Source organism: Letharia columbiana (genome assembly GCF_014066305.1).
Source record: "Letharia columbiana isolate WasteWater2 chromosome Unknown Sc0000005_s0, whole genome shotgun sequence".
Taxonomy (NCBI): Eukaryota; Fungi; Ascomycota; class Lecanoromycetes; order Lecanorales; family Parmeliaceae; genus Letharia; species Letharia columbiana.
This window is the reverse complement of record NW_023501041.1, coordinates 882,351-906,890: the sequence shown is the minus strand read 5'-3', so window position 1 is coordinate 906,890 and position 24,540 is coordinate 882,351. Positions and strand designations below refer to the sequence as shown.

The window sequence follows — 24,540 nt, the reverse complement described above, 5'->3', positions numbered from 1 at the left end:
AATTTATAAGATTAAGAAAGTTATTAAAGAACTAGCTAAAAGATTAATTAATAAGAGTTATATAATAATATATATAGACGATAATAAGATTAATAAAAAGATAAGAGTTTTAACTATATTATTAGATATTAATTTTATTTTTAATATTTATTTAGACTTAAGTAACTAATATATAATATATTTAATAAAGTTATATAATATTCTTTAAGCTTTAATTATAATAGCTATATATTAAATAAAGTTATAACTTAATAGAGTTATAATAAATATAAATAATTAAATATCGATTTAAACTATTAAAGACTTAAATAAGTATTTAAAATAGATCTATATAATATAAATAGTATAGATTATTAATTCGCTAAGATATCTCGAGATAGTAATAGAATTATATTAGATTTTAATATATATTAATATTAATAATAATAAATAGACGAATAGAGAGATAAAGAAGACTATTAATTAGCGAGAATAAGTAGTTTATAATAAAAGAGTAGAGGTAAATATTAATGAAATAGTCTAATTATTAATTATATAGATAAAAATAATATCGATAATTAAGATAGCTATTAGAGATTACGCGATAAAATAATAGATTATTAAATAGACTAATAAGAAGTAAAATAATATTCTTAGAAGAATTTAATTAATATCGTCGAAATAAATATAATTTTTATATTTAAGAGTTAAGTGCGTTAAGATATCGCTAATAATATAAATAAGAATTAAGAAAATAAGTCTTAAGGTCTTTCTTTATAATCGATAGATATTAAATATAAAGAATAAAGAATATAAGTATAAAGAAATTTAATTTTTTTTTTTTTTTTTTTTTTATTTATATTATTTTTTAAAAAAAAAAAAAAAAAAAAAAAAAAAAAAAAAAAAAAAAAAAAAAATTTTTTTTTTTTATAAAAATTTTATAATAATTTTTTTTTTTTCCTTTTTTACCAAATTTTTTAAAAAAATTTTTTTTTTTTTTTTTTTTTTTTATCCCCTTAAAAAAAATTAATATAAAAAATTTTTTAGGGGAAAGGATTAAAAAGAAGAATATAATTAAAATAGAAGGCTTAGCGATATAGATAATTAGATATACTTCTTTAAAATTTTTTAATTTTTTTATTATTAAAAAATTTTATGTTATTTATTAATAATAATTAATTCAAAGATCTGAATCTCTTTAGCTTTTGTGATCTATTGGTGTATCTAAAGTACAACATCCATAGAAGCAGCCTCTCACAGTTTCCAACGAAACTTCCTGAAGACTTCCAATATCTTCTTTAGACCAAAACTGGGATCCAGTCCTACTCTTCTGCTAAACCATATCGAAAAGATACCGACCAAGAATGCCAACCCCATTCGACTAGCAGAACGTCTGTATTTCCATATAGTTGCCATTGCTCGTTTCTGCAACTCTTCTCTCCGTAGCTGTAATGCCTGGTATTCGAACAGGTCTTCGCCGTCCTCGAGAGTCTGGTTTCTGACAGATTCTCTTGTGGTTTTTAGGACGCTGTAAACTGAGATCTTCGCCCAAGCTCTTAACGGCAGACTTTCCGGAGGATGCCCCTCAAATAGCGTCATCGCCCGGGAGATCAGAGCTTCCAAGTTCAGAGGCTTGGGTAGCTTGGACAGGACCGAATGAAGCATCTCGGGTTCTTCCGCAGGGATCTCAAACAGTTCATCGCGGCGCGAGAGTATGATAACGGCAAAGAAGTAGATGGAGACAACAGCTGGTTGCGCGATCAAAAAGTCAAACAGTCGAGCTATGTCACCATACTCCTGAATGTCATGAGCGTACAAAGTAAGTGTAGCCGCCAAGGCGAAGAACGGCCGCGTCTGTGACAAATGGAGGCAGAGCTTCGGATCCACAGCGTAGAGGATGGTCGGCAGTAGGTTCAGATGTGCAAGGGATGCCGAGAGCGAAGGCAGCATGAAATCACGAATACGTAAGAGTGAGATATGAGCGACAGCTGTGGGCGCTCGATCGACACCAAGAACGAGTAGAAAGACCTGAACGATATCGTGGAATCCTTGAAAGTAGGAAAGCATCGGATGTTCCCTCAAGACTTGAATGATCACCGACGAAAGCTCGCGTTTCCGTCGATCAAGCTGCCTTTCCGATTCGTCTAGATTCGATTTAGCATCAAGCTATCCTAGGGGCTCAAAGCACGCCTACCTTTCGGGTAGTAGATGAAAGACCGGTTCACATCAAGCTCGACTTGATCTTCATCTTTATGGATTGGCAGATCCAGCGGGTAGCGAGCAGAGCCGGTGAGCTCGGACTCTTCGCTTCTGTAGCCCAGCAAAAGTGGCCCTCAGTAGCGGTCAGTCTCGGGAAATAGGGGAATTTCAGCTCTGGCAGACTTACAGACCACCTTCCGTACCTCGTCGTTGATCAAGCCACCGGTAGAAGTTGCCAGTCTGATCAAGAGATCTAGATCGTGGGGATCCTCGCAAGCAGCTAGTATACGATTGACCTCATGTGGCAGCTTTGATTTTCCAGCATCCCTGTTCTGAGATTCTTTGGAAATACCAACTGCGGAGGTACGGCTGTCAGATTGTTCTGACAGCTCACGCTTGTCCTCATTCCGCCTCTCCATTGCACGTGTATGGTGATATGGTCGACCCCGAAGGCCTGCGAAAGGTGGAGATGATCATAGCTTGCAGCAACCGTGATGTAGAAGCAAGACTGACAGGTCTTCAATCATGGGTGCTGAGATGTTAGTACGGCGGATGATCGGCGGTGCAGGGCAAGACGGCGGGGACCGACTACCGAGGTACTACTACTATAATACCGACAGGCCTCCAAGCGCCAGCCTGCCAGCCTCGAGCTTACCCTACCGTACTTCACGGCCAGCAGTACCAGCAGCACAATAATGACCTTTACATATTCTCCATTGAGACACCAAAAGGCGACCTGCATTCAAGCAGAAGATTTGTTGATTCCATCATCATCATCTTCATCACAATTCAATTGGTCCTTCCTTGAGAGTAGTGGACATTTTCTACTGGAGAGGTACGAGTACTCCGCTCGAATCGCCAGAAAAAGGTCGCCGGCCCACCAGCCCAAGGATATTTGGGTGCAAGTCCCGTGAATTGGTCGCCCTCGATTTTCAGTTGCATAATCGTTCCCGCTCAGCTGGAACCTTTAGCTTCTTCTCCTTTAGGTTGCGTGAATATTGCTGGCGTCGCACCCATGTACCCTCACCACATCGAGACAGCTCTTTCTCTCTGTCTTCCGCATGAGGGGCAATGAGCCCCTTGACAATTGCTTCCAGACTCTACAGACTAGGCCAGGCATATTTCAGAGGGGTTGATTCCTTTTCTCCCTCGTCTTAGGACGCCGTTGCTCCCTCGAGTTGCCCTAGTTCCCTGGCAACTTGTCCTTGTTTCCTTTGGCTTAAGAGGACTGCAGATCTACCATAGCCTCTCCTGTAATCTTTGAAAAGGCCCAAGAACATTGTTACAACAGTGGATTATCGTTGAGCCTTTCCTCAAAATGTCGGTTCGAACTACTGTCCTTGAGAATGGAAGATGGGTCACTAGAAACGTGGACCCCTACCATGTAAGAGCCCAAAATGCAGAAACGCCGCGCAAAGAACGGAGTCAGCCGTCGATCAGTATTCCAAAGACGCCTTCTTTAGGAATCCTTACGAAGACTCTGGTCAGAAGTTCCGTCATCAACCGGATTATCCCTGCGAGAATACGGCACAAGACGAAGAACGACGTGCTCTTTATATCGGCAAATTCAGTAACAATCAAAGAAGCCAAAGCGGACTACACTTTAAGAGAAATAGCCACCAAGAGTGACTTTGACTCAGCAATCAAGTCCGCTAGAGTAATCGGAGAGCGAAGGGAGCTGACAAGACACGACTACAGCTATAGAAAGCTCAGGAAGGAGGAGCGTTGGGATGATACCCACACTAACAAACATAACGATTTGGTCCCGGAAGAAAATCTTCCGGATCGTGCTCCCCTGTACCGACGAGAGCTTCCACCTCATATCCTCGTTCTAGCTTTGGAGTCGAACAGGCTTGTGTTCTTGTGTGCAGTCAGTGGAGATTTGGAGCATGCTGAACTTTTCTGGAGTCAGAAGGCGTTGCCAGCTCCGACCTCGCCTTTGCAACGCCTTGGCGAGCATATTGCTGTCGATCCGAAGTGCGTTGTGAGCCAGATACGTTGGACAAGCTCCTGACTGACAAGTCTAGGTCCCGAGCAATGGCTGTTGCTGCTCACGAAGACAGAGCTTACGTATACGCTTTGAAGCCAATGAACGAGATGAGAGCAGAGTTCAAGGAGAAGTCTCAGCTTGGGCCGATCAAAGAAGTGAGTGTTCGGTCAATCTAGCTTGTGCACACCCCCCAGCTAATAACCATCTCACTGTAAGGAAAAGCTCATCTTGCTGGGCGGAAGAATTCTGAAGATGGAATTCCTCCATCCGCCGGAGGACGAGCCAAACCAAATTATTCTGCTGTTCGTTGTCGCAAGGGATCGCCAAAGTTGGTTGTTTTGGTACGACTGGAACGCTGATATGCCTTTGCACCTGTCTCAGCCGAGGCCAAATAAGATAGCTTTGCATCCAGACGAACAGCTGCCCTTACTTCTGATACCTCTTATGAAAAACAGTGCATTTATCATGGTGTGTGAGAAACGCCTGGTCTTGATCAAGGATATCTTGACGGGGGGTTGCCACCGGTTCTTACATCGCCTCGCCGTTGAGCAAGAGCCTCAAGAACCTGGCGTTTCTACGAGGCGGCCACTTTGGGTTCAATGGGCAAGACCAATGAGATCCAAGAGGAAGAGGCCTAACGAAGACAACATAGTCTTATGCCGAGAGGACGGGATTGTGCAGTATGTGGTGATTGATCATGGTCTCAAAGAGATGATCGACAGCAACCACAACGTTGGCAGACTCGGGGTCAACATCAACACATCATTTGCGACTGTAGATATTGGTCTTTATACAGAGGATGTGCTGATCGCAGGCGGCGACGAAAGCGATGGAGGTCTGTGGAGCTTTCCACCCCGTCAGAAAAGTCCCAATCAGCGAGGTACTTTACCAAATTGGACGCCGATCAATGATTTCGCTATTGCCAATGTTCCGATGGACCGACAGAATGCAGGGATCACAGTTGCAGCAAACAACGCCTCAAAGGGACAACAACGGCTGTTCGCATGCTCCGGCAGAGGAAAACACGGCGCGATCTCAGAGATACGCTACGGAGTGCAAGCATCGAAGAAAATCAGCACAGTACCTGATCTTATCGATGAATTGAAAAATGGGTTGTTTGGAATTTGGGCCTTGCACGGCTTCTACGGAAACACAGACGAGCAAGACAGGCAAGACAATTATCTGGAAGACGTCACATATATCATCTTGTCTCACCCACTGCGAACTTATCTTCTGCGAGTGTGGCTGAAGCAAGAACCAGAACCCACTAGCGATGATGTAGGCCTGCTAGACGCTGATTATAAACTCATTGACCATGATGTGGGTCTTGACCTCAACGCTAGGACGATCGCTGCAGGGCGCACAAATCGAGGCCTCACTATTCAAATTACAGAAACCTCTCTTATGGCCACATCATTGCCTTCGCCACCGTCGAACGACAAAGAGATTAAAGAAGAGGATATGGAGGACACAAAGCCGGACAAAAATCAACTTGACGCCGAGAGATATGAGCCAGGATCTAAGTATCCATTTGGAGACTCGCGGATTCTGGCGGCCTGTATACACACAACTGCGGACAACACCATTATTGTTTTCGCTACCCAACGGAATGGACAGTTTTATCTAGAATCTGGAAATTTTGCCAATGAATATCAGCATTTGGATCAACAAATACCGCTTCACGTACAACCATCCTGCCTCTCTGTGCTGGAAACCGGAAAAGAACTTCTCGTACTCGTTGGTACTCTTGCGGGAGAGCTGGATATCTATCTGCCGGCCAACATTGGCTCCGGGCTCCTGAACCCTGCTACTACCATTCACCATACTTTTGCCGGTCCCTTTGGTATATGTGATAGTATCGCTATCATCGCAAGAGCCACGAGCAAAGGGGTACAACCGCTCCTTGTCTGTGGCCTCCGCGATGGCACTGTGGAAACATTAAATCTGAGCAAGGAAGTAGGTACATGTGAGTTTACCACTATCCTGGGATTCTACCCAAGATGTACATGCTGACAATGGCAATGGACCATCTAACTCTCTGCGAAAAGCTGGCTTTCGGCCATACTTCCGTGGCTGTCCTTAAGGACACAACGGCCAATAGAGTCGTCATCCATTGCGAGAACACTTTATGCACCCTAGAATATCCCCAAAAGGACGATAAAGCACCCGCGACGGTGCTCAACGTGTGGATAACAGACCCATGCAAACCTTCACTTCAGCAAGGTAAAATCTCTGCAATCAGTCAAGTTGTGGATTCATGGTTGCCCGGAGGAACCCCTGGATTCACCGCTGAATCTTTCGTTTGCATGGATGGCAATAAACTCCATACGATCTCTCTCGATTCGCAGCCAAAAATGGTTCCTCGCCGTCTAGAGCTTGGTGGGAGTCCTGTTAGAGTGTTATATTCAAAACGCCTGGATAAGCTCATTGTTCTCCACAACAAGTTCGAAGTTCTTCGGTCTGCTAGACAAATCCATGGGCGACCTAACGTCCGAGGCAAGCGTGCTCTGCGCCCGATGATCTCGTTTCTGGACTCGGATGTTGACCCAGTCGCCGGGCTTGATCCCGATGCAATGGACATTGATGATGGGGAAGAGCCCAAAGACAATCAAGCGCTCATGATATCGGAATGCAAACCAGGCGAGAAGTTCCTTGGTATGACCGAGTGGTTCCCTATAGTTGGCGTCAACGAGTACCATATGTTGGTCATTAACACCATGTTGACCCGGGCACAAAAGCCAGTCGGGCGGTTACTCTTCTTCGCAATTACCAAGGAAAGAAGCAATCAGCCTCCAAAACTTGTCACAAAGAAAGCGATTGATACGGATGAACCTGTGTATTCTGTGGCTATATACCCTGACAAGTCGCTCGTCTACTGCTGCGGAAACGATCTATACATGCAGTCTCTCGGGGTAGCTGATCCATCTCGGATCAATTGGCAAACTCCAGTCAAAGTTGCAATGCGGTCACCGGGAAGGCATATAACCGTGAAAGAGCCATACATATATGTTTCAAGCAGTCGTGAGTCGTTGTCAGTATATCGGTGCGATGCTGGTCAGCTGATCTACCAGTTCGGGGATCAGTCCGCTCGATGTGGTTTACATCATCTTCAGTTGCCCACCCACTCACTTGTTCTAGCTTCGGATATGTCAAATACAGTCGTAGGACTATGGCAGCCTCCCGAGCGAAGGATCGATAATGCGATGACTACAGTGTTTGAGGCTGTGTTGCAAGGGTCCATAACCCGTCTCAGACACGTCAGTCGTCCGATATGGTCTCACGATCCTCGTAGTTCCCTTGAAAGCAATGGGAACAAGCCCGTCAACTCTTCACCACCAGGGGATGAAGTAATACTCGGCTCCTCCGCAGATGGTACTCTGACTCAAATGTCTATCCTTTCTAGCATTGAATGGCGCTTCCTTCGCTTCACTCAAAACATGGCCGAGCGACACCCCATAATCTGCCCCTTCCACCCAGGCAAGCCCCATCGAAGACACATCGAGCCTTCGGCTGCCCGACCGCATTACATGCATATCAACGGGGACATACTCGAACGAATAGTCGATCGAGGGGGCGAAGGCCTGTTGAACGACATGCTAGATGTGGAACCGGACCATGAAAGCCACACGGACTTTGGGTCTAAGGAAGAGAGGAGGGAGAGGTTTGAGGAGTTGGCGAAGGCAGTGCTGAAGGACGTGGAGAAGGGCGACGTGTTGGGAAGGGTGGTACTGTGGCTTAGGTACCAATTGCGGAATGCGCTTTAGATGTGTTTATGATGATGAATGATGAGGAGGCTTGGGGATGAAGACCGATGAGCTACGAGAATGATGGCAGGAATCCTTGAAGTATGACGAACGTTCGCTTCTGCACTTTCCAACTGTAAAACAAACCAGAGGGCGTCATCATGACAAATAGGCAAGATCAACCCAACAACCCGCGGACTTTCGAGTCAAGTAGCTTTGTATTTGCCTATGCTATCTCATCCGCCTAGCACACAACAACAGCACAAACTCCTTTCATCTCAACCGTCCAGCTCAACCCACAGCCACAGCGTACCCTCTACTTCAACTTCTTCTTTGGCCTCAGCTGGTTCGTGTGGCCGCACTTCTTTTTACGGCTACGTCCTGTCAGCTGCAGCGCGCGATGTTCCACGAAAGAACGCCTACCAGTTCGTTGCTCGTGGTGGGAGACGGGCGTAACCTGGAATCCCCCATCCGTCAGCAGTCTTCCCCCACTTGCCGCTGGGAACCCGGGCAAGCTTGGGGAATCGGAGAGGGGGCCGGGACGTACATTTCCGGCAGATCATCTTGTCGCAGTTGTATTTCGAGGCCAGAGCCTTGAGGGAGGGCTCGATGATGCCGCCGCGGAGACGGAGGACGAGGTGCAGGGTGGATTCCTGTTCCCGTGCAGGTCATCAGCGTTTTGTTTTCCCAAAGGCCTGCACCATTCGAAACTCCGGCAGATTCCCTCCCTGGCCCACTGCTCTTGCTCCCCGCCAACAGTTTTGTGGATGCAACCTACTTTTTGGATGTTGTAATCCGACAGCGTACGCCCGTCCTCCAATTGCTTCCCGGCGAAGATCAAACGCTGCTGGTCCGGGGGGATACCCTCCTTGTCTTGGATCTTGGCCTTGACATTGTCGATGGTGTCGGAGGATTCGACTTCGAGCGTGATGGTTTTACCGGTGAGGGTTTTGACGAAGCTGTGGCATTGTCAATTCTCTGTGGGCGGACGGGCTGTTGTGGGTGAGGGCCGCGGGAGCTTACATCTGCACTGTGGTTGAGAGGAGAAGTCAGTACATGTAGATTCAATGATATGGTGATGTGGAAGGTGGCTTACTGATTGCGGTTCTTCGATCCTGCTGTGCTTAGATGTGGTCTTTTGGTGTCGATGACTCGGAGTTTTGGATTGTTCGTGGGACGAAACGCCTCTGCCAGCCGAGACTTGGCGCTATTTTGATTCGGGCACGACGTCCTCTACATACGTATTGTGGAGTAAGAAAATCAACGCACCAAACGGGTGACGGAATAGATTATCGTTTACGGCAGTATAAAACAAGAATATATGAGGCGTTATAGCTACATTTTCGCTCTTAGCGATCTCTACTACTACAATAATTTCAACGTGCTGCTCTCGGAAGGATAAGACTAGACATAGAGGCTCGAGTGAAACCTTTCCTGAAAAAAGGAACGTTGACTGTAAAGAGTGCACCTTGATAGAGCTTCTCAGCTTCTATGGTTCAAAACTTCGGGTAGAGGATTGCCCTGTGACGTTGGGGCTTGGATCATAGAGTACATTCTTTTCAATTAGAAACCCGCATACGAATGGGCTTATGCTATCTGTCATGGATACAATGATGATACTGCATAGTGGACTTCTGGATCAGACAGTGGATCTAGACGGGACAAACACGCAATACGCAGGCTCGCACGCAGACAGCAGCACATTTGATCACTGATACATCAGGTGGGAATTTTAACAAGTTTCTCAGGTCGTGGTTTGTGGGAGTTATGCGAAGCTATCAAGAGGACATTACTCAATCGTCTTGATCCACTTCTCGAGCATCTCGATGATTTCCAAATTGTTTTGCTCAAGGAACTGTAGGTGCCCATTCCCGTGAACCCCCTCGTCCGCAAGCTTGAGATGCTTGACGTTCACGCCTGCCTGCCTAAGGAAGCGCACAGTGAACTCATCGTAACAAGCATGGGAGCTTGCTTCGCCTGTTTCTAACAACACGGGTATCTTGGAGAGATTCTTGAGTCTTCGCGCAGGCTCCTGTTGCAGGATACAGGTTCTGTCATTGAGGGCAGCTTGTTCGTGTGTTTGCAATGGTGCCTGGCCGTCAATCGTGGCATCGGCTGGTGGATCATAGCTCATGGGGATCTCCGTTATACCGTAGAGCTTGACCGTGGCGTCTTTGACAATAGTGCTTTGGAAAGGTGGTCCGCTGGGTTCAATTGCGACAATGGCTTTGACAAGCTCAGGTCGAACGTCAGCCCACAGCCAGCCATGGGTGCCACCTTGAGAATGAGTGGCTAAGACAGCGGGCCCTATGCGGTCCAGCAGGCTAGCTCCAGCGGCCTGCATAAGCGTTTGTTCCACGCCATAGTCCCTGAGGGAGGGGACGGTGCTGGCGTAGTAAGCATCAAATACAGGGTCGCCAACACGGCCTGAGCCTGGCCACTGCGTGTGAAGGGCGGCCTCCGGCCAGAGCTGAAAGTCGCGGCATGCAGTCCAGCGTTTTTCGGCCAGTTCGGCAGTGTAGGTGATAGTTGGGCCATTAGAAGGGTGGTAAGAAGAGCGCCCGCGCGAGATTTGGTCGAGGAGGTAGACAGTATAGCCTTGGTCTAGGAGCCAGGATGCCCACCCTTTACGGCCATCAGGAGTGTTGAGGAAGTTCTGTGCATTATGAATGTCAGCGAGGGATTACAAAGGAAAGGTGGACGCTTTAATGGATATGCCAAGCGTGAATTTGCCAAAAGAATCCTGGTACAAGAGAGGACAACAGCATGCGATGAGATACGATCAATCCAAAACAGTTGCGTTGAGACTGGCGAGGAAGGTCTGCTTGCTCGCACTGTACGCTCTTCAATCCCCAGGCCGATCTTCCCCAAGGTGTCTGGCGTGCGGCACACCTTATCTTTTCTCAAAGGACGTAATGCGTTCTTTGCCTACGCAGTGAATTGAACAATTTGAAGCAGACAAAGCAATGATTTAACCCACCGTTCCTGTCTGACCTGCTCCTTGAATAAAGACAATTGGCCATGGGTGCTTTACACCACCAGCTGGCGTGAGCTGCTCCACGTACATCTGGCCTGTGAATATACGCTGGCCATCGCCACTCTCGGCATCCACATACTCACCTCCTACGTAGAAATAGGAGCGATTGTACAGTGATTCTGCTGTGGCTGGGACGGGTATAGCGTGGAAGACACGTTCGGCTGATGTTGTGGGCATTGCTGGGTATAACAATCCTACCTAGTACACGGACACTGATCAACGCGCTATGCGGTGTACGCTGAATGTCTTGCCAATTGCAAAAGGCGGGTGATAACAGTGAATGTCTAGATGTAGTTCGGTGACACAAAGTGCTGACTCTTGCCGCAGACGAGGACTGTTGTGACGGAGGGTAAAATGGCGCTCCGAATCCCTCAATCCAGCCGCTGCCCCTCGCTTCCGACGGTTCTTAAAGAGATTTAGATGGTTTCTTTACCGAGTAAAAAAACCATAGATGTCTAAAACAAAGGGTACGCCGTCTGACTGAGCCGATCAGGATATTGAAGCAGAACAATGGTTGCGCATGCGATTGGTAGAAATACGAGCCCACTCCTTGCAGCAGATGTCGCACAAGAGTTTTCTTGTGTATAACGCTATATGTCTTCTGCAGCGATCCAGTTGGAATAGAAAAAGTTCATGGATGTGGAACAGTGTTTCAAGAAGAAGCAACACAACCGAGAAAGCCTACAGTCTGGAACTACTATGAATATCAGTAGCAACGGCGCCGCCAGCCGAAGGTAAGTTCCATGGTCCTCACCCGAAATCCACTACGTTTGCGGTCATGCACCTTCATGGTTGGTCAAGCGTTGTTGTCGCTTGTATTCTCCATGAGCGCATCACCTTCCTCTTTGTCTGCCTTCACCTTTGCCTCTCTCCACTTCACCAAGCTTCGCTCCACCTGTCCCACCGCTAGAATGAGGCTTTCAAGCCTGACACCGATCGCTTCAGCAACTGCTTCATGGAAAGCTTTGGCGTGCGGCGTTAAATCCTCAACTTTCCTGTATCTCTTGTAGAAGCTTCCGATTCGAGTCGAGTCCCCATGAACCCCAGCGGAATCTTCAGGGTTGTCAGGGACTACATTACGCAAACGCAGCTTGCCCATCACCACATTGAGCCTCTTGTCGATGGTCTCCTGCTCCTTGACAGCCATCTGATCGTAATTGTATGGCGTAGGGCTGGAACCATCTGTACGACATATTGGAAACATGTCGAGGAGCTGCTTTGGAAGGCCACGAGCTTTTTCCTCCACACGGGACTCGTCGACATAGGTGCGTTCGTACCAATCCATGTAATCGTCCAACTGTTCCCCCGTCATATTCATGACATCCCTTTCCGTGACATTTATCTCGCTTCCACGTTCCACGTGAGCCTCGCCGGTAGCATGGAGTTTGTGAGAGCTTTGAACGTCGACCCATGTTGCCCAGTCAATTGTCAATACAGCCGAGTCTGCAAGAGAGCGCACATGGCGGGTAAAGCCGTCAAATGGGTGATAGAGCTTCACCGTTATTATCAGCAGACATATCAGCTGAATTTCGGGCAAGGAAGAGATCTGCTGCCGAAAGCTAGGCAATGGAAAGGCGAACGTTATTAATAGTAGTCGAGAAATCTCGAGCGTTTTGAGGTGGAGCGTGACTGCGTCTCGTTAGCTGGAGACTTGAAGAGGGATAGTACCTAGACATACTTGGTAAGGAGAGATTGCGTATCTGCTTGTAGAGTAAAAGAGGAGCGTTGAGTGGAGGGAAGACGAGCGCGAAATGGTGTGTGTAGAAAAGAGAGAGATTATGGATCGTCTTGCGTAGCTGATCTAGCTCGAGCGGAGACTGCAAGTACAAAGTCAGTCAAGCCTTTCCAATATTTTGGATAGCCATGCCGTGGTATCCAGTGCTTTGAGGTACTGTGCGGGTAGCCTTTGCTTCATGATAGCCGGTACGAATCTCACGGCCCTTATGAAAGGAATGTCCTCTCTGACAGCCCACCTGGACATCGAGACCGTTTTAGCACAAGTCTATTCCGAAGTTCAGGCAGCAAGCCACGTACCGATGCATCTCCCCAATACTAACAGGCAATCGCAGCAGGATCGTTCCCAGATAGCAGAGTCCCAGCGTCTCAATCAAGCTGGGCATAATTTTCCCCCTAACCTTCCACTTTCTCCCAACACCCTCATGCTTATCTTCTGTCTCCGTCTCGCTCTGCGGCTGTGAGCTAAACATCGTGTCCTCGTCTGAGGTAGCATCAGTCTTGCTTTTCAGCAACTGCAACCGCAACGCCCATAAGTCTTTGACCACGGTCTCGAGCTCTGCTGGGAGGCCAGTGGTGTGGACCAAGGCGTAGCATTGTTTCCAGAGGATGAGCTGATAGGATTGAAGGTAGAGCTCTGTAGCAGTGGCGCCTCTGTAAACTGGATGCTGTTAGAGAGGTCCTGTAGAGGAGCGGGGTTGCAGGGCGTGGGCTTACTTTGGGAGACCTTTTCTTTTGTTTCCCTTCTGACGCGGGTCTTTCTACCCTGGGTGCCAAAGTCATCCTCATCTTGCTGCGTTGGTATTCCCTGGTTATGACTCTGTCAGGCTCAATGCCCAACTGGCTTAGATCCTCATTTACCTCCTGCAGATGCCCCCTCTTGCAGTACTGGAAGCTATTTTCTTCGTAGTACAGCGTTGATCTGCAATTATCCTCCTTGCCGCACCTTTGACCCTTCGTGTATTCCAACTTTTTAGGCATGTATTATTCTGAGGCATGCTGATCTTCGTGATGGGCCTTGCCTTGGAGCGGCTTGGATGATGGGTGTATAGGAGTGAAGAGGTTCATAGCTACGTCGCGCAACGGATCTACATCGAAAACTTAAATATTGCCTATGTGTATCAACATCGACTTTCAATGACTCGGTGTCCTCATATCTCAGCGTTTGAATTCTTTTCTACATTGATCTCATCCTTATCATCAACTCATGCAGTATCCATCGCCTAATACATGCAGAAGGTATATGCCGAAACCCAAGATACCTTTTGAGGGAGATCCATCATGAAGTGTAGCAAGATAAGCTGGGCTGCCAGCTTCGATCCCCCGCTAAAGTGCACAAAAGCAACCAACGTTAACCATGATATCCACTTTACTGTCTTTGTTCTCCGGAGGATGTAAGCCCACTTTTTGGTTGAGAAAAGCCTTCAAGCGGCCTTCGGGGCTTCCTTCGCTTCAATAGCCACCTCCTCGCCCATGGAAGTAAGAACAATGACGTCTTGCAAACATTAGCGAAAGTCATACTTCTTGACAGATGTTCGACTTACTCGTGTCTTTTTCTTCGGTGCGGAAGAGCTTCTCGATCTTGTCACCAACCTCTCCATCAGGAACCTTGACATCATCTTTGGTAGTGCCGTCGTCAGACATGAGAGAAAGGAAATTATCGTCAGTGACATCCAGCTAGTGAACGGTCAGCAAAATGTAATTTGCAGGCGTATGCAGTGAATCATTACAAGCTGGTATTCCTTGCGCTGGACGTTAGGGACGTCCATGTTGTGAGTGGAGGGGCAAAGGTCTTCGAGCTTCTTGCCAGTGAATATGTCAATTGCAACGAGATGAACCTTCGCGTGACCGTGCTTGCCGGTCTTGGAAGTGCTCATTTCGACGATCTTGCAGGGGCGGCTCTTAATGACGACGAATCCGTTCTTGCGGAGCGCAGAGCACTGCATAGGATAGGTGGTAGAAGCACCGGCATCGGCGCTCTCGAAGGTATGCTCATGCTGATAGGCAAGTTGGTCAGCAAAAGTGGGAAAGAAAATGCTCGAGCTCATGCGCCGGTCTGGCGGGGGAAAGTCTGTGAGACAGCTTGGATGTCACTTACCTGGGCGTCGTCCGCCATGATGAAAGCTGATAAAAGCGAGATGAAAGGAGCGAATAGATAAATAGGAATTAAAGGGAACTAGGCGCCGGCGGCGAGGGTTAGAGTATCTGTTGAAGAGTTGAAGTTTTTCTTGACGTGAAAGAGTCAAGAACTCGAAGAAAGTGCGATTGGCGGGGCGAGCTAGTTCGGCTCACTATGGCTAGATGGGTGTGGGGTCACCAAGTGCTTACCCCTGCGGCTTTCCTGCTTTACTGAGGTTCTCAGGATTCTACTCTCCAGCTTTCTTATGTCGCTTCTATTCCGTAAGGCATAAGGTAACCAGTGCAAATTGTCGCTTGTGCTTGTACTCTACTTGCCAAGCTGCAGATATCTATCATGGCTTGCCCCAATCTGTCTTCGGCAAGTCTCGGGCGATCACTCGGAAAGACGTTAGGGGCAAGGGATAGTAGCCAAAAGATGCAGTGCTACTGCCCTCTTCTTCTATCCAGCTATCCGACAATCCAACACTCTCGAATCCTCCTTCCTCTTCATACGACGGTTCAAAATGTTTGGCGGCAAGAAATTTGATCCGGACACGGAGATTCCTGATCTAACAGGGAAGACAATCCTGGTGACTGGAGGTTAGATTCAGATCTGGCTGTCAGTACAGCGGGCAATATACTGAACTTTGGTCCTAGGTAACAATGGCCTAGGACTGGAGACCTGCCGTCAGCTTGCCAAACATAACGCCCATATCTACTTAGCCGCCCGAACACCATCCAAGGCACAGTCTGCCATATCAGACATTAAAGGGACAGCGCCAAATGCCAATATAACCTTCCTAGAGCTGGACCTAGCTTCTCTCGAGTCTGTGAAAAAAGCTGCCGATACTTTCAATGCCGAGTCTGATAAACTTGACGTTCTTATCAACAATGCAGGGGTCATGGCTCTACCTGCCTCCACCACCAAAGAGGGGTACGAAATTCAATTCGGTACCAATCATATCGGTCACTTCCTCTTCACAAAGCTTCTCATGCCCACATTGCAGCGCACCGCGGAGGGCAAAGGAGACGTACGCGTCGTCAATCTCAGTTCAGAAGGGCATAGGCTTCCTCCAAAAGGCGGACTTGTATTGAAAGATGCCCATTCAAATATGGCCTCTTACAACACCTGGGTGCGCTACGGCCAGTCGAAGTTGGCAAATATCCTGTTCACGCGAGAACTCACTAGGCGCTACCCCGCCCTCAAGAGCGTTGTCCTTCACCCAGGAGGCATTGACACTGGACTTTCCCTGGGTTTCCAGAAAGAACACCCATGGCTCGCGGCATTCCTTCGCCCTATAGCCTCACCATTCCTGACGACGGTCCAACAGGGTGCTCTCACGCAATTGTTTGGTATGTGATTTCGCAGCCAGAATTTTTCCTTTCCGTTCCATTTCCGAAACTCGCATCAAGTGTCAGGAATGTTGCTGTGTAGGCTTGTTTCAACACTCGGAGACCGCTCTTGAAAGGGCAATGCTGACACCGAAATCTTTCCAGCCGCGACGAGCGAAGAGGCCAAAACTGGAACGTACTATGTCCCTACTGCCACAGAGAATGCTGGGTCCAAGTACTCGCGAGACTCGAAGCTGGCGGGGGAGTTGTGGGAGTGGACCGAGCAACAATTGGCCGAGCATGGGTATTGAGGTTTAGGAGTGCAGATTCATGGACCGCAGTCCAGGCATTTGTTCTTTCGTATACCGACAGCCGCAGGCTCAAACCCACAATCGTTGCCAAATCAGTCTTTTCTCAAACCTACAGAGTAAAGTCTCTGAATTAGGTCCTTGGAATTAGGTCCTGAAAGACTCTTTTCCATTATTATATACGAGTTATAAACCTTACTTTTCCATACGAAGGAAACCTTACATTAGAGCCATTCCAGGCCAGCAGCATGTTTACATACCTGGTGACGGAGAGAGAGTTTCTTACGCTCTTGGGCAATGGAGGAAAGCCAACGTTCCAGATATCGTGATGAAGCCATAGGTTACGGTCCAAATCACTCCAGAGTCACTCTCGAGATGATCTTGCGCATGAATCAGCTTGCATTCTACGATTGCCCTCGACCTGAAAAGGCCCGCATGTTGTCAATTTGGATTATTGACTATGCACCCGCTCCATCATGGCAATGTGTCACTCGTTTAGACATTGCCAATCCAAGCTTCATTTTTTCGATACCCATATCTTTCTTCGAAACATTCGATCGTCAGCTCCGTCCATCGACCGTCCTTGATGTTGGCGTAACCTTGCGGCGCCCTTACAAACCCTAAAAGGCACTTCCGCAGCACAAGCTTACCTTAAGTAATACTGCTCTGCTATGTCTTGAGCATGCACTTTCTCTCACAAATCTGAGAGTTGCCATGACCGGCCAAGGATTTGTCAACTCGATAGCCCTTATGGAAAGAACTTTGTTTCCGCCAAAAGTATGTCACTCCAGACTTCGAACATGTTGTCGGTGCCGAAATTGAAAACAGTTTCGAATGTTATGTTCCATGGCATCACCCCTGCGTTGCTTAATTCTCTCTATATGTATGGACGAGTCTATGCAAGAAACTTGATGGTCCAGAGCCCTCTATCATAACGCTGCGACTGTGGAGCTCATAGTACTCGCTAGAAATGGAAGGGAGTGACTAGGCACTGGATATACCTCAGAGGCCCCCGGAAACCTTTAGTGTCTTCTTTTGATTCAAAGATCCCCTTGTATAATTTCCATTCGGGCGTTAGCTAATGGAGCGTTCAACCTGCGGGTGAGCGACGCGCTTGTCCGATGTTTTGAATGCCCCCTTTAAAATTCCCTAACGAAATCCTACTCAATATCCTAAGTAGCGTCAACGCTACAGATCATCTCAGCGTCAAGCTTGTGTCCAAAAAATTCCGCGGCTGGGCCACTGACATCAACACGACTACCCTCACCCTCGCAGAAGTAGTAAGGTGCCATGCCGCCATCGAGGCCGCTTTCCCACGCAATAGAGAGCTAGTTCGCTGTTGCTGCACCCACTGCGGGCTTGTCAAAGATACGGCTCAGTTCTCAGATCCTGACGCTAAGAAGACGAAGGCAAACCGCACGTGCATTGCCTGCGGCATTCGAAGGAAAAATTACTCGCACAGATACCTCCCTACTGTTGGCGGCCAGCAACGAATTCCCCGCCACGTATAGCTTAAGTGGCAGAAGCGACGATCCTGCTTGATATCCGCGCTGGGAAGATCTATTGCGAGCATTGCTTGGAGTCCAGACTAAGTTTTGTCACATGCGCCCCTACATTGCATGACTTTTTGCTTGGGTCATCTGTTGCCAGTCTTTCCGTCCTGTGGGGATCAGAGCCTGAGGGGCAGAGCATCAGGGGAAGTACAACTGAGGAAGAAATCGATTAGCTACGCAATAGGGCTGTGGCATTTTTATGTAAATGGGTGCTGGCCTCTTTAGATTACGAAGCGGCTACAACGCTCAGATCATCAGCATCTCAATGAAGAAACCAAAATCTATTCCTCTAAACAAAAAAATTATAAAAAAATGAAATTGTGAATGCTATCAGAATCTGCCTCTTTCATGGCGAATCAGGTCGACACGGCTGCCGTTTGATCAGGGAAGTTTAGGTTCGATCCCAACCCTCCGGCACGTATATCACAGCCCACAACATGTACCAACAACACAAGCGAATTACCACGCAAAGCCATTCCTCAGCAGTAAACCCTACGGCACAGGGCGTACATTAGAACGAGCAGACAGCCCAAGCCATCGCCCACTTTAACACCTTCCAAGCGCATGGTATGCGGCTTCTCTGGCAATTTTTCCACATGTCAGCTCATTCAGTGACCGGCGCCAGCCCCTCCTCTGTACTTACCCAGGGTGGACTGCGTGCGAGATCTGAAAGAGCGAGCTCGATATGTGGAAGAATCAACGCTCACTCACCTCGGGTTAAGTGGGAGCGAAGAACAAGATCGCTTTACCAATCAACAAGTACCAGAGATTGTCGAAGTGGACACCACGGCTCACGATCGCGATATATACAAGGTAATCCTTGGGCATCCGGAACGTCGTTCGTGAAAACATATTCGAAACCCGCTACATCCTGGCGGGAGCTGCCAAATCGACAGCGCAGGCGAAGCTCACTATGTAAGTAAATATTTAGCACTGCAGTCATCAGTCGATAACAACGAAGTGGAGCTTTTCTTCTGTTTCTCATCATACCAATACATCAAAACGAGGCGCAGCGAAAATCCTTGAAGCGCCCCAGCACTATGCAACCCACCAACTCTGCCTTTCGAAGTCTCCGCCCGTTGTCCCCACCGCTGACCTCTCATCCGGCAATCATCATCAATATCCACCTCCATGAGCCCGACCAACTTCTGAGCCAGATACCCCGTTCTTTGCCCCATTTCCATCTGCTCGTCGCTCAACAACGCCCCATTTATCGTCATCGTATACCAGTGTTTCTCTCTCCGCGTCAAAGCGCGCAATGCGACGGCCCTCGAAGAGAACCTGGCCGCTGCCGCCAGGGTCGGTAAGGGGAAGAAGTAGGTGCTCCAGTGGAGGCTGTGGGGTCTGGTGAAGTAGAAGAGGGCGATGGGGGAGAGAGCCTTTAGCACGCCGAAGAGCATGCCTCTGACGGTGGCACCCGATTGGCTGTCGAGGTTAATAAATAGTGACATCTTGTCGCCTGGGCAGGAGTGTGGATTTGGTATGTGTTGGTGTGGAGTGGACGGGGGAGCTCGTTGGGCTTCTTGGTCTCGCAGGATATCAGTAAGAGGAACTTCGCTGGGAACAAAGGGCCTTGCCTGTAATCTTCGCTGAATTGGCGGTGGTTTGGCTAGCCTTTCGGTGACAAAAAGAGATCTGGCAAGATAAATACCTCGCTGTTTATAACCAAAAAAAGCCAAAAGAAAGCCTGAGACATGCGTGCAGAATCGTTTGAATCTTATTCGCGGGATCAACTGCCCGATTCTCAGATCTTAACAGTTCAGAAACGTCAAATCCTTGCACGAAAGAGAAGTATCTCACACTTCTATGGTACACCATGAAGCATGTGCTTACTCCACCACCCAAGACAAACCCCCCATTCTAGGCCATCAACGCCAATGTCCTCACGTCCATAGTACAATCTGCATGCTTAGCCGGCATGACTGAAGCTACTTCTTAGCGGTCCGGATCATTTACTCATCTTCCACCTCTTCAACCCTCGGCGCAGCATGCGCGTGCCGCTTGCTGACTTGCCCATTCGTTGTTTCCGTACCATTCGTCAATGGCGATGCCTCAATCAATTTAGTAGCCGCTTTCTCCCCGCCTCCTCCTTTCTTCGATTTCTTGGCTTTCTTCGCCTTCTTGTCCTGCTCATGGATTGCGATCAGCCTCACCGCCCGCTCCTCAAGTTGAAATACAAGCTGAATGGTAACTCACCTCCTGCCACCCCCATACCGGCCTGAAACTATCAAAGAAACCCACATCCTCAAAGAGGTTCGGATATAACCATAGTCCAGGTGGTACCGTAAAGACCGTCGCGCAGAATAGTATGAGGCGGAATATAGCCATAGCGAAGAACAACCCTATCAAGCCTAAGAAGCCCATACTAAGATACCAAACCCCAATCCTCAACGTAACAGGCCACAGTGGGAACATGACGACCGTCATAATCAGTATCAAAGCTCCCACCGCATACAATTTTGTCCGCCATTGCGGTCCCTCGTACAGCCAGACATAATGTAGATCATCGTTTATATCCTGCTGCTGTTCGATCTTAACGGTCCATAGCCCCTTAACTCGCTTTTGAGGCTTCGAAGGAGCATGGCCATGGCCTTCGTGGGGATCTGATTTTGACACACGTAGAGCAAGGAGGGAGAGGGGGAGCAGTTTGAAAATTTCGGCTTTTGGGGTTGCGGTAGTGATTTCGGGGAGGAGAGGGTTTTTACTGCGGGCTTTCGTGTAGGCGGCGGAGTCGATGGCTCGGAGGGCACGTTTGACTGCTCGAGCATTTAGTGACCTCGTAGAGATATGTACGAAGGTGAAAGGCGTAATGTATACCTCTAAACATATCTTTTCGCTGCCCATTCAATATACAAGTCCTCGGCTTCAAATCCTGACCCTTCAACCATTTTGCTAGCGCCAATGCCCTCGGATCCGGCGCTCCCGGTGTAATAGGCACCTGTTGCCCCTGCTGCCCCTGCATCTGCGGTTGCCCTTGTGGTTGTGCAGCTTGGTTCTGAGCTTGTTGCTGCGCCATTTGCTGCTGGCGTTGATGGTTTTCGAAAGCTTGTTGTTTGAGCTTGTTGATGTACTGGTCGAAGGTCAAGCCCGCTTTGTCGGCTTCGGCTTGGATCTGCTGCCGTTGCTGGGCTTGCAGCTGCTGGGGCGTCATGCCTCGTCTCTGGGCTTCGGCGGCGATTTGTTGCTGGATGGTTGCCAGTTGCTGAGGGGTGGGCTGCTGGCCCGGAGGTGGTGGGCCTGACATGTTGAATGGTGGTGCTGAGCGAATCTAGTCTCTGTAATTCTTTGTACAAAGGTTTTCGATTTTCTAAGATCTTACAACAGTCGTGGGCGCTCCTCGAAAGGACAGCGCAACCAGAATTTTGTTATTGCCGACCTTATCCCCGAGCGATATGAAAACCCTTTGTTCAAGCAGTTCACGTGCTTCATATACTTGACCGCGAATCAACGTATGATTGATTTGGATATTTCTACTTCCGCGTTGTCTCAATATTCTCCAACACCTTCCTTCGCTTGCTCAAACCACTCCCTCGTCTCTTTCGCCAATCTGCCGCCCGTATCTCCTACAATAGTCAATACAAGACTGTAATTGTTCCCTAAGAACCTTCCCCTTCTCCCCTGTACTAGTCCCTTCGAAGACTTCATCAAGAAAGCTTCAAATTCCCCGCGCAAGCGTTCCAAGCTGCGGCCCACAGGTTCGGCATCACTCGGTGCCGCCTCTCCTGTGACTGATGCTATATTCTCGTTGCTGCCGAGCGCCAAGATGCCTTGCAGAAATTGCCCAAAGCGCTGAGTCAGAACGTGGGGAGCTGTGGACCCCTTGCTATCTGCACTTGAGTTCATCAAGGACAATGTAGCGCGGGAGCCACCTGAGAGCGAAGCTGTAGAGCGCCGCACAGATTCAACATGCACATCCATAGCCAACTGAAACCTCGGCCAAAGAAGCATGTTCGTGCCATTAACATATCCATCCGCGACTGGGCATTTCCGCCGTTGCAGCTCGAAGGCTAAATGTTGATTCAGACGAACGCAAAGTAGTATTCCCAAGCAGTCGTAGGAAGTATCTATTAGATGTTTCGTAAAAGCATTTCCCAAAGCAAAAGTCGGGGCAAATATCGAATTGAAGTGCTGGGAGACGACATGAAATGATAAGTTAGTGAAAAAGCTTGTGAGGAAGGAGTATTCGAAGGAAGCATTGTCGATCAAGGCGGTATTGAAGGCGTAGAAAGGGGTTTCGAGATACGTGGGAGCTTTTGACTGCTCCGCTACATGGGAGGAAAGCGCAGAAGAAGAGGCGCGCTTCAGAATGTCGATACGTCGACCAAGTGAGAGAGCGTCGTGAGCGGGTTGGGCACTTTTGGAGGCGGCGCCTGGGATGACCAATTAGTGAGCAGGATATAGCATTCGTGGCCAAAAGACACACCTCGTTGGTTCATTTGATCTCCCAGAGCATCATGCTTGTCCACAGTGTACAGAGTGATCTTCTCAAGAGCCATTCTATAGCGTGTGAAGTGACTCAAGTAGTACCAACGCATAGTGTTAATGTATGCTTGAGCAATTTCATCGGCAAGCTGGGCATGATGTTTGGCCAGGAAAGCATAGAGGTCCTTGTAAGCAATGAATGCTCGCTCCTGAATAATTTGGGCATTGATGCTTGGTGAACGTAAAGCCTTGATCTGAGAGACCAGAAAGTCACGTATTCGCTCTATAGCCTGTGTGAAGATATCAGTCAGGTCTTGTTGAAAAGTCGCAAGTCTCACCAAGTTGGTAAGGTCCTCCAAAAGCGGCTTGACCTCTGACACTGCAAGGACCTTGTCAGGTCCTTTGAATTTGTGTTCGATTGTCTTGGATCGTTTGTCAAGTTCTTCAAGCGCCTTGATCCAAGCGTGGTCGATTGGACCTTCGGAGATCTGTTTGACTATTGTAGGAGAAACGCAAATCTCCTCGACGGCAGGACCCAGAAGCTTCTCAACCACTTTTCGGTTCTCTAGCTTGATGTTCATAGTAGTTGAGCGGGATTGAAGGGTCTCGATCTCGGCTGACACTGCACCCAGGTCTTTTTGAAAATTTGTCAGGGAAACTTCGACGGACTTGAGAACGTCGTCGCATGCCTAACGAAGCATCAGCATTACGCAGGCATTACCTTGACTAGGAGAAGATCTACGAGGATGGATCTATGCAAGTCCTCAAACTTGTCCTTGGCTCGTTCATCTGATGCCGACGTTCAGTATCAGAACAGTGGGATTTTGTAAGAGTATACATACTCACATTCCATGGCACTTTGTGCGGTATTGTCATAGGAGTCTAAATCTCCAATGTCGTGTCGTTCATCTTCGTCCTCCAAGAAATTATGTATGCTCCGCCCCCCAAAATGAACATCCTCGACCAGGTCAGCCGGCTTCTCCCATTGGCCTTGACCCTCTTCTCCATGCCCCTCATCCTCGTCAGCTACTGGGCGCCCAACTATCTCCTCTAGCAATTTCAGTGGGTTCGTGAGGTCTGCTGGCGGGGTGATCTGCTGCTTTAGACCCGAACCATTGGGCAGACGTGGAGAGTTCAATGACGTGGTGGAAGCGTTGTATTTGCCGGAGACGTTGAGAGATGAAGATCGAGGATTGTGTGGTGGTCTCGCCGCAAGTCCAGGCCCGAGGTGACTGGGACGTCGAGGCGCAGGTGAAAATGATCTCTTCTGTGGTGGAGGAGAGCCAGAAGGGGTGGAATGGCCTGAGAAGCGATCGAGCCCCCACATTTCGCTCGGACCTCCTGGTAATCAGGTTTCTGTATAAGATGAATGTATCACCAGCTTCAAGACGACATGTTCTCATGCGTCGCCAGCTGCCATTCTTTGAGTCATCAACGACATTAGAGAGCTTCAGATTTCGGGCTTAGGAGTAGTCACGGAACAGAAACCCTAAGGCTAAATATTTCAGTCTTGCTTGGCTCCTTTCCTTAGTTGGAGGGGATTATTGATTAATGTAGTTCCGGCCGTCTTGGCATCAAAACTGTAGTCAGGTCTAGACAAGAAATCGCGCCCGCAAATTAGGAGAGCAGCTATCTATGTCCATTTGAACCACTCTACATATAAAAATACACCAAACCCGGGTCGCCTGATCAGGCTATGTCGCTCAGATCTTCCACTCCACCAGAGCATCTCTCCCTGTACACTCACACCACACTGGACCTCACCACCCTCCTGGATTAGTCTCGCGCGCAAAGATTTGTCAGTAAGCCGGTCGATGACGTGTTTCTGGCACAGTTCAGTCGTCTAGATCGCTATGTGCAGGGAGTGCAGTCATAGAGCTCCATTTCATGGCTGCGTACCCAGATTTCTCATTTAGCGACCAGAATCGAAGTTCTGCCGGTTTTTTGTAAAGTGACAATTGTGTATAGCTTCGAAATATCTTCATTTGACAACTATGTGTTCAATCGTAGAGTGCTACAGTAATATCGCGCAAATCGCAACAACCTTTGATGTGAAATACACTACTCGGTGATGGAATCTAAGGCTGGCGTCTGAATCAGCCAATCAATAGCCCTGTCTAGCTCC

General features: G+C 48.2%; 7 protein-coding genes across 7 annotated transcripts; 2 read left to right on the top strand and 5 right to left on the bottom strand.

Annotated features, from left to right (window-relative positions):
* Positions 1-1,233: 1,233 nt before the first annotated feature.
* HO173_002639 (uncharacterized protein) lies at positions 1,234-2,597 on the bottom strand (the record flags this gene model as incomplete). The annotated part of the gene is made up of 3 exons (XM_037304571.1): positions 1,234-2,123; positions 2,174-2,311; positions 2,366-2,597. The coding sequence occupies 3 exons, from the start codon at positions 2,595-2,597 to the stop codon at positions 1,234-1,236; spliced, it is 1,260 nt and encodes a 419-aa protein (XP_037168664.1).
* Positions 2,598-3,496: 899 nt separating this feature from the next.
* On the top strand, positions 3,497-7,932 carry HO173_002638 (uncharacterized protein; the record flags this gene model as incomplete). Its single annotated transcript, XM_037304570.1, has 4 exons — positions 3,497-4,155; positions 4,206-4,323; positions 4,385-6,124; positions 6,217-7,932. 4 exons carry the CDS (start codon positions 3,497-3,499, stop codon positions 7,930-7,932), a joined length of 4,233 nt encoding a protein of 1,410 aa, XP_037168663.1.
* A 3,812-nt stretch (positions 7,933-11,744) lies between these two features.
* On the bottom strand, positions 11,745-13,663 carry HO173_002637 (uncharacterized protein; the record flags this gene model as incomplete). The annotated part of the gene is made up of 6 exons (XM_037304569.1): positions 11,745-12,577; positions 12,627-12,765; positions 12,885-12,921; positions 12,983-13,343; positions 13,400-13,490; positions 13,544-13,663. 6 exons carry the CDS (start codon positions 13,661-13,663, stop codon positions 11,745-11,747), a joined length of 1,581 nt encoding a protein of 526 aa, XP_037168662.1.
* Positions 13,664-14,106: 443 nt separating this feature from the next.
* On the bottom strand, positions 14,107-14,798 carry HO173_002636 (uncharacterized protein; the record flags this gene model as incomplete). The annotated part of the gene is made up of 4 exons (XM_037304568.1): positions 14,107-14,177; positions 14,227-14,359; positions 14,413-14,679; positions 14,781-14,798. The coding sequence occupies 4 exons, from the start codon at positions 14,796-14,798 to the stop codon at positions 14,107-14,109; spliced, it is 489 nt and encodes a 162-aa protein (XP_037168661.1).
* Positions 14,799-15,324: 526 nt separating this feature from the next.
* HO173_002635 (uncharacterized protein) lies at positions 15,325-16,443 on the top strand (the record flags this gene model as incomplete). The annotated part of the gene is made up of 3 exons (XM_037304567.1): positions 15,325-15,400; positions 15,458-16,153; positions 16,298-16,443. The coding sequence occupies 3 exons, from the start codon at positions 15,325-15,327 to the stop codon at positions 16,441-16,443; spliced, it is 918 nt and encodes a 305-aa protein (XP_037168660.1).
* Positions 16,444-19,945: 3,502 nt separating this feature from the next.
* On the bottom strand, positions 19,946-21,237 carry HO173_002634 (uncharacterized protein; the record flags this gene model as incomplete). Its single annotated transcript, XM_037304566.1, has 3 exons — positions 19,946-20,119; positions 20,190-20,749; positions 20,811-21,237. 3 exons carry the CDS (start codon positions 21,235-21,237, stop codon positions 19,946-19,948), a joined length of 1,161 nt encoding a protein of 386 aa, XP_037168659.1.
* Positions 21,238-21,479: 242 nt separating this feature from the next.
* On the bottom strand, positions 21,480-23,742 carry HO173_002633 (uncharacterized protein; the record flags this gene model as incomplete). Its single annotated transcript, XM_037304565.1, has 5 exons — positions 21,480-22,363; positions 22,417-22,705; positions 22,754-23,104; positions 23,158-23,204; positions 23,262-23,742. The coding sequence occupies 5 exons, from the start codon at positions 23,740-23,742 to the stop codon at positions 21,480-21,482; spliced, it is 2,052 nt and encodes a 683-aa protein (XP_037168658.1).
* Positions 23,743-24,540: the final 798 nt, after the last annotated feature.